This window comes from Anguilla anguilla, chromosome 9 (assembly GCF_013347855.1).
Source record: "Anguilla anguilla isolate fAngAng1 chromosome 9, fAngAng1.pri, whole genome shotgun sequence".
Taxonomy (NCBI): domain Eukaryota; kingdom Metazoa; phylum Chordata; class Actinopteri; order Anguilliformes; family Anguillidae; genus Anguilla; species Anguilla anguilla.
Genome location: NC_049209.1, coordinates 28,684,999 through 28,694,525, shown reverse-complemented (window position 1 = coordinate 28,694,525; position 9,527 = coordinate 28,684,999). Strand labels below are relative to the sequence as shown.

The 9,527-nt window shown below is 36.4% G+C and overlaps 1 protein-coding gene across 4 annotated transcripts; it reads left to right on the top strand.

Annotated features, from left to right (window-relative positions):
* LOC118235264 lies at positions 1–6,219 on the top strand. Of its 4 annotated transcripts, none has more exons than XM_035432429.1 (7): positions 1–218; positions 1,466–1,567; positions 1,886–1,903; positions 3,384–3,470; positions 4,054–4,178; positions 4,889–4,966; positions 5,164–6,219. In XM_035432429.1, the coding sequence occupies exons 1-7, from the start codon at positions 98–100 to the stop codon at positions 5,302–5,304; spliced, it is 672 nt and encodes a 223-aa protein (XP_035288320.1). In that variant the 5' UTR covers positions 1–97; the 3' UTR covers positions 5,305–6,219. The 4 variants fall into 4 exon arrangements, with proteins under 4 accessions (XP_035288320.1, XP_035288322.1, XP_035288321.1 ...); XM_035432430.1 differs by having other exon boundaries at positions 2–218; positions 3,417–3,470; XM_035432431.1 differs by lacking the exon at positions 1,466–1,567.
* The last annotated feature ends 3,308 nt before the right edge of the window (positions 6,220–9,527 follow it).

Here is a 9,527-nt window from a genome sequence, read left to right as displayed (position 1 = left end):
ACTTTATTCCTTTTGGCTAACTGACAGAAGAGGTTACTACTGGAGGTAACAGTCAACAAAACATTTCTTCAACAGGTAGATTTGTTCCCGTGGCTCAATGGGATCTGCTCAAAGAGGAAATGACATAGACAATATTTATCAAAACCCTGTAAGTGTGGAGTCTCCTTACCAGACTTTTCAGTTACAACATCCAGGGAAGAATATCCAGAAGAGTGTGGGTGAGTTTTTACTGTCCAATGAAAGAATATTTCTTAGTGCAAAAGAAAAGATGCCAAACTACTATATATACACTTAAATGCAAAATATTGGGTCAGTGATATCATTTTATTGCTTTGACTTCAAAGTACATTGAACTACTTCAGTACATTGGATTTAAATAAAACAGTTAATATGTAGTTAAAGCATGGGCTGTCAGCTTTAATTTGAGGGTAGTTACATTTACATTGGGTGATCCATGTAAGAATTACAACCATTTTAAACATAGTGTCCCAAATTTAGAGGAGCAAAAGTAATTGGACAAATGGAGCATCGCGTAGTTCTGGCAGGCCACGAGAGTCAAGCGCTTCAGCTGAATCAGCTGATGGCTCAGCTGAGTGATGTTCGCCTATCACAGTACATTCACTAACAGGGCGGTCTACTTAAACAGCCTCCCTCTACTCATTCGGCTACTCCTCCTGCATGCAAGCGCTGCACGTTGCTTCGTAAATCCCCTCCACCACCCCAGCTCTATCCCCATGCGTCAAGAATTTGCATTCTCCATTGCTATGTGTTAAGAATTTGTATTGCTGCTGGATCTGTTCTGTGTGTACCCCTCTAGGGGGGTTTGGCTGCTGGCCTCCCGGCCTTATCCACGCGGGCTGCGTGGTTGGCAGGAGAGCTCCAGTAAAGTTCTACTTTGATGACAGTGGTCCTGACAGAAATCTGTTATGTTCTGTGCAAGGACCCAAATGCAGACCGGGGAAATCCAAAAAACGTTTTTTACGTCTTTATTCAGTCCAAAGTTCAAAGCCAGGTAATCAGAGAGAGGACGGTACAAAATCGAGTTTCCAAAAGAATAGTGGTAAACGGGCAAAAAATCAAAAACCAGGAGATCAGATAGGCGAAGGTACAAAGGAACAGGCAAAAGAGAAGTCAAAACAAAGTGACGGTCAAACCATTGTTTGTTGTTCTTGTTGCTGTTGTCGTTCTCTGTTGTTGATGTTCCCTGTTGTTGCTTGCGACTGAGAGAGCTCACACAGAAAATCTGTACTGGAAGCAAATTCCACCATCCTGGTTGTGTGACAATAAAAGTATCTTGTATATTGTATCTTGTATCTTTATGATAATATCTTCTACATGCCCACATATTTACAATATATGGCAGTACAGTCCATGAGGCTAGTTCTATTATTTGATAGGCAGACATAAATGTATATTGTCCTTTTATCAACAATAATATAAACTGCCCTGTGGTTTTGTATGTCAGGACCATATTCGACAGGAAGAGGATCAAGAATTTTAGTCATCGTCCTGTGTTTCATAAATACCCTGCTCCTGGTCATCAACCTTGTGGTATTAGGAGTGCATTGTGAGTAATAATTTAAGTTGGTATGCAACAATGACAGGAATTTTTTAAAATATGAATGTTTGAAAAAATATATAATATTAATTTTTTATCATGAGATATTTGGTAATGTATCTTAGAAAAAGAGTGGTAAGGAACTAAAGATTCTGTGAGGGCACAAACCAGAAAATAATGTAGATGACAGACAATTATGTTAGAAAGAATAGCAGAATATAGAATTATGAAAAATGTAAAGTAAGATGTGGAGTAAAAAAAGGAGGAGGTGGAGGTGAAAATAATGGATGTTAATTGTAAATCTGACGGTAGTTTCCCCTTCCACAGATTCCAAGTCCAATGCTGGTAAGAAGCCTTGAATCTTGTTCATCAAATGAGCATTGATATTTTCTGATATTTGCTTATCTGAAATATTTCCACACCTGTTTCACACCTGGGGCCTCATTTATTTAAAAAAAAGTTCTTAGATTTATACTTGAACTTTGTCTTAAGATCATTTCCGACGGTGTGCGTACGTTCGATTCATGAAAGATACTGAGCATAAAAAACCTTGCTTATGTAGGTTCTAAAAAGCCCATTTGTAACTTACGCACCTGTGATCTATAAATCTCAAATTAACTTAAAATTGACGACACCTGAACATGCCTTACAATCAGCGATTTCCTCTTTTATGTAATGCTAGCACAAATTAAGTTTTAGTCAGGAATGACCATGAACCAAAAGAGAAAAGCAAACTTTTTGGAAGACGAGATCACAGCGATGGTAGAGGAGATTGAAGACAGGCAACACGTATTATTCGGTGGACTAAATAGTGGGTTGACAAACAAAGCCAAAAAGGTAGCTTGGGAGTGTGTCGCCACTGCAGTGAACGAGGTGGGGCAGCAAGACAGAACTGTGGCTGATCTGAAAAAGAAATGGTCTGACCTTAAACTGCAAGGGGAAAAAAATAGCCATACATAACCAGCAGAAAAATCATTTACATCAAGTCTAGACTTTGCGTAGAGATAAGATCATTTCCACGTCAAATTAAGGTTTTATAAATAACTACTTATATGTGGTTTTCTGCGTAAGTCATACTTCAGATCAAAATTGATCGTAAGTCCGTTTTATAAATGAGGCCCCTGAATAACCAAACACATAAATTTAGTTCAAGCACATGCTTTAAAATGAACATGAAATGTATTGTATTTGTTAGACTCTCCCTGGAAAGGCCACCTGTTATATGCAATAATATTTGCAGCTATTTTTTGTTTTTAATAAAGGAAGAGTTTGAGTTCAGAACTGACTACATTACCCAATGTGCAGGCAACGAGACTAGACCACTGCTGTAATTACCCCAGCACTGCTGTAATTCTTCATTATTGTAGCCTAGCTCTTAAAATTCAGTTGTCATTATACTTACATTACGGCTTGTCTTTTTAACAGTATGCTAACTTATTGCACAATATTGTATTTTCACCAGCTGAGGAAGTAGTTGGTTGTCACATCAAGCTGACCATGTAGGCATGGCAGTAAATGTTTGTTGTTCTCAATAGTGCTACATGGTCATTGGACATTTAGATAAGATAAGAGGGATGGATCTGACTTTGGCTGAGTGTAAAAAAAGCATGGTGCATATAGGAAGCATTTGGTGAATGGCCTTGGAAGAATATGCTTCATAATTAGGGATATGTTACTGGGGGTCTGACATTATCCCAGACAGTGATCACTCCTTCCTGTTAGAATGTGTTTACATGCCTTAACTTTGTGATAAGTTTTTTGTACTACTGAGGCCAATTTCTCATTGGGTTAAGTAATCTAATTCTTGTTCTTGTTCTTTCTTTTGTTCTCATACACCATTTTGGATCATATCATCAAGATAACACCCATTTGGCAGGATATGGCCAAACGTACCTTATGGATAACCAGAATGGTTAGTCTCTCTTAAAAATTTGATGATTTTGATGATGTCCAAACCTGGGCATACTTGAGATGAAATTCCATGTCATTCAGTGTTACCCCCGAAAATCTGTGAAAAATGTTGTAATTTAAAAACTTTTATTGTATGTAAATACTTATTATTACATGCCTGTGAAAGGAAAGTCAGTCTGTATAACCAAAGCAATCAATTTAGTGTGACCAAAAATTCCAAGGGAGAACAAGAGTGCTGATGCTGTGGAAAAGATTTCATTTTACAAAATGATGGCAGAGTGTTCAATTTGAGCTCTTACTGCATCTTGTTTAATGTAATATGAAGGTAGCAAGGTGCAAAAAAGGTCGAAAACAGTGTACTTCTTTTAGATCAGAAAACTTAATCTAAAATTATGGTCATGTGTCGCGATCAATTTGCTTTCCAGCTTTCTTTATGGGTAATGCACAGAAAATAGATTGTTTTATTATATACATTATTGGTCACAGCAAATAATTGTTTGAATGAAGGGAGTTGTTTAACGTTTTTTTGATGATCTGTAAAAAAAATAATAATAATAATGATCATGTTCTGTGTCACCATGCAGGTTTTTGGCATCTACGCGACAACATTTTTTATCTGTTTTGGCATGGCCAGGGGGACTGCCAGGAGGCTGAAAGCTTCTGCAACAAGAAAAATGCTACTCTTGTCACACTACGCAAGCACAACCGGGTATTTACAGACACTGCCACATGGAGTCAAAATAATGTGTGCATGTGTTTGTGTGAATGTATGCTGCACATACAAACACTCATATACGCATACTGTGAGGACCACTCTGAGGACACTACGTGGTTGTTTTCATTATTTATCAAGAACAAATGCAATTATGATACTCCAATTTCACTTCTTATTCAAGAATACCTTATTGAGAACAGTTATAAATCAACATGTTGACACATTTCCAAAACATTCATTTGAAATAGGAAGCTATGGAACTATTTGGTTTGTCCACTATGAGGTGCATGTTTCTCTATTGATTGTCACATGTATTATTCCATTCATATATGAACAAATGTGAGTTCCTGAAGCTCAGTATGCAAATATCCTAAATTACATATCCTCATAATAATTGAATTAATCTGCCATTCTCCCTGATAATCTTGCTACTGCTATTGGTCTTGCAAAATATATGCCTACACCCTGTTTTAAAAAAAACATATTATTAAAAAATTATGCATTCTTGAATAAGAAGTTTAAACTTCTCTTTGGTAGTGTTCTCAGACCTTTGGTCCCTGCTGTATATACACATTTAAGCTCATAAGCATATGTATAGATAAATTATATGATTACACAGGTATACTCATGCACACGCACACATGCATATGTACATACTTTACTGTATATACAGCGTATGAGTAAGTGATCTTTTGACCCTATAGGACTGGATGATATCAGTGGCCAATGGAAAGCAGTTGTGGGTGAAAGCAGATATCCACTCTTTTTCTGGTCAAAGCCCGGTAAGTCCCACTCTAAAGGTGCTGACTGGTGGGTGCAAAGACAATGCCTCCTTTTCAATCCTGTACTCTGCACATAAATGAAAGAAAGGATCTTGAATATGCCGTATTACATTAAAGTATGGTTCATCAAGTTTCATTTTCTCTGTTGGTTAGCTGGAGTGGTCAGCTGAGCTGTTCTGCTTTGTTCTCTCAACCAGGATGAAGAGGCCTGTCCCTGTGAGCTTCTTTTGGCCTCAGATCGCTTTGCTGCAGCAGACTGTGAGAACGTTCATAGCTGGGTGTGTGAAAGAGAGGAATATACTCCTACAATTATGATTGATCACCCAATACTAAACTAATACTAAACTGACTCCCGAACCAAGGGGTGTATTTCTGGATTTCATACTTTTTAATCACAATCATGCACACCTGATATAGCATGTTAGTCAAATGTATTGATTACGCTCAGTAATAAGGCTGCATTGTTTAGCTTTGCATGGGACACTTTTTGAGGAACAGTGCAAAAAAAAAACCCCCAAAAAACATTAGTGAATCCCTATGAGGTGCAGTAATGACCTGGTGTACCCTTTTGGGATCCACTGATTATTTTCCATTTGAAATTGTAAGATGTTTCCTTTTCTCGTATACTTAAAATATGTCCATTCAGTGCCAGGGGTACAATACAGTATTTTGACAAAGTTGACAAAGTCTTATTTAACATAATTAATACTTGCATAGGAATGTACTGAAAAAAATAAATACATGCCATTTTTTTGTTCTCTGGCACAGTGGTACAATTTATGTTTGTAAAATAAATGTATAATAAACATATAATTGATTATGTAGGCTATGAGAAATGTGCTTTCCAACATCTTCTTTCGTTTGGAAAAAGCATCTGCCAAAGAAATATAATGTAATGTAATGTCATTTCCAGGATATGAGCGATTTGCTATATTTATTTCAATGTCCAATTTCTAAAGTACTGTATTTTTTCCATGGCAGAAGAAGTGTTAGAGAATCTATTTTCAACAAAGACGTGGAAATATAAAACCTAAAATAATCGAAAAATAGTCCCAGCGTTCAAAAAAATAACATCAAATGCGATGAAAACTGAGTGAGTGCACATTTAAGTCAAAATTACTGAGTAATTTCTGAGTGGTGCAGAATGGACTTACAGTATGATTATATTTTGTAAATGGCAATAGATGTTTCATTTATAAAGATAAATATGTCAATCTCACATTGTCATGATTAGAAATAAACACATGACTGTATCTGGGAATTCATTTGTATGAGACACTGCGACAATTTCACCCATTACACCCATTTATTGTTTTTATTTATTACGTACTTTGGGCCCAAAAGTTGTTTGTATTGCTCAGTAATTTGTTTTCAATCAAGCCAAAATTCTTTGCTCAAAGCTAATGGCATGCCAAAATCTGGGATTTAAATAACCTTTCTGCACTTAATAATGTGTCGAAGGAGTCTGGTAATTTATGAAGAATGAATGAAGAGTTATTCATCGTTATATTGTTAATATAAAAAAAAGACATTGCATATGAAAGAACAAATTGCTAAATGTCGCCAGTTAAAAATAGCGGTGACCAATGCATATACATATGTCTAATGAAATGATTAGACTGTAGCAAGTTTCAAATATCTGCGAAACCAATTTTTTTCTTTGGTGAATTTTTACATTTATAAAAATCCTTGAGCTCTTTAGCACCACAATGTGGCTTTCAGCATGGGATTGTCATTACACACACTTGGTTTCAATACTTTATGTATACAGTTTTTTTTTTTTTTTTTGTAAAAATTCATCGTCATATTGTGGGCACAGTTTTAACCATAGCAACTTGCTTTATATTACTCTTAAATATACATGTTACTTTTCAAGTTTTGTGCAAATCGATCAAAGTATCTACAAGATACTTTTTAAGGTTTTTTTAAAAGATTCAAAATAGTGGAAATCTAACCACACTTTCTTTGTGGTTAGGATGAACATGTTCTCAGAGGAGTAGAATCTAGGAAAAAGTTTTTTGATTCTAGGTCAATGGGGTCAGGAGTTATGACCGGTTGCATTTTCAAATGTTTGCTGTAGTGCTTGTTGTGAAGTTGCCAATCTGGCCAAAATGACTGAATTACCATTTGGAGTAACCCTGTATCAATGTGCCAAGTACCATTTCCATAAGGGTATGGCTTCAGTTGTTCAAAGACTTCATATAATTGCTATTTACTATTTACTTCTGTGGCACATATACTCAGACTGTTTTATTAGTAAAACTAAAGGTAAGATAAAACTGAATTAGTTATCCTCAATATATTTAACAGACTTCTTTCTGGATCTCCCTCTTTTTTGTTTAAATTTACAGTAAAAACACAATATCAATCTCTTTGTGACATCATCAGTATTAGCTCAGCCTATTAGTGACATCATGATCTTAATTTATTCTAGATGTATTTGTGTAAGTCACAAAAAAGCAGTGCAGAACTCTAATTCATTCAATTTTTTTGGCACTTAAAAAAAAAGACCATGCCTTGTCATGGTGTACAAAAACTCAACACATGCTGGGTAATAGTAGAACTGACATTGCATCGACATTCAAATTCATTTCAACTAAAGATTCTTTGCAACCATATAAAAATCTCTGTTTCAGCATTTACAGTACCATTGCACAATCTTGTAGAGAAATGTCCCAGGAAGTGTCAAAATAATATCACATGATCTTCACGGAATAGTTGCTAGCTTCACAGAGCTTACCATTCCATGTTGCAATGTTGATCACATGACAGCAAAACAGAAGCTGATTTCAGAATGGGTTGTCTGGCAACAAAGCACATCCACTGTCAGCTGCCCGGCATTTTCTGTGCTAACAGGCCATCCTCATTGGTGCGATTGCAAATATGGATTGAGCGAATGGCATTGATTAAGTCTGTTATAGTGGTTGAAACTGCTCAGTCTATTTTTGATACTATTGACAGGAAGCGAAGACTTAGTCAGACTTAGACAAGCAAGTCTTAGCTGTGGGAGTCCATTGGGGTAGGCCCTATGTCAGTAGAAGCACCATGGTAAGCACCATGCCAGTGAAATATAATTATCTATCATGTTCTTGTGGTGCATTACCCACAACATATTGTCTTGGTTGGTACTAGTCAGTTTACATTTAGTGCTTTATTGATGGTGCACTATCGCTAGTCTGGAAATATTATTAGCCAGGCCTGGCTCCGTTGCTTACATAACTGGTGGTTGCCCTGGATAAGAGAATGAATGTACTGAATGATTAAGAGCCTGTGTTTCTACTACTGAATTAAATGTTAGCCCTTTCACACCTCAATTTTAGGACAGCTAGCTACTTGTGATATTTCATCCTACAAAGAACATCTCTGAAAGAAATTTCCACGAATTAATAGAAAATGCGATGCTCTATTAATAGTAATGTAGTGCTGTGCCCATTCAGTTCCTTTGTGACATCAGCATCAGTGCTTTTTCAGTTTAGTCTGTGACATCAGTTTCACCTCAAGCTCAGTCAGTTTGTGACATCAGCATCTGCTTTCACCCTGGATCTGTCTGCCCTTTACCTCCCGTTGGCTCAATGCTGGAGTGCTCTGTTTACACATTAACACTGCAGCTGTAGTTTTCTAGCTTTGAGAGGCTAGCAGGAGGTACTACCTTCCCATTCCCATGGCAACTGCATAAGCTGTCCCACTCCCTAACCAGTCGATGCTGCCCCTGGTCAGTACTCCGTGATGAATTGTTGATCTAAGTGTCACAAAAATACCACTTCTACTATATAGTCAAGGGTACATATTTAATAGCCCTGGAGCTTTCAGGGGAAACGTTTTTTCTCTCAGTATTCTAAAATCTTGACTCTCACGAGTCACTGTGGTGATAAAAGATCCCAATAGCACATTTTTTTTAAGAGTAGGGTATTAATCTTGGTGTCCTGGTAAAATTGTTCACATTGGGCCAACCATCATTAATATAACAAACTATATCAATGGTCTGATAACAATAATGTCAAATAATTATCCAAAAACAATGTGTTTGCTTCCAATAAGCTCTTCCCATTTTAAGAATGTTTTGTCCAATATTTGGATGTGAGAAATGTTTTTTAGATTACGATTACGTTTAGCAAGAACATGCTTTATTACATTAATTTCTGTCTTGAATGGTGAGAGACCAATTTTTATATGTTTTTTATTTTTATATTGAGATTAATCATGAATTCATGTGTTGAGGTGAGACAGATCAGTGTAATGTGTTTGCTTCTTTGTGCCAGTGTCTATACACCGCAGCAGGGTTTATAAGACCTAAAGGCAGAATAAATAAATGATTTAACATTTAAAAAGGTTTTCGCTCTAGCAAAACCAATATTTCTACCAATTTCATCAATCAAGAAAGTGGTTTGTGCATGATTTTTATTTACTTGCATGTGCTAAAACCTTAAGTAAATTTGCCCCGTAAATTTAAGTAAATTTACCTTAAGCCTTTTTACCCGAAACAATTCAATGCACACCTGACCTATGAGCAAATGACTCGCAATCCACTTCACACTCACTTCCTGCAGAAAGACAAACAACA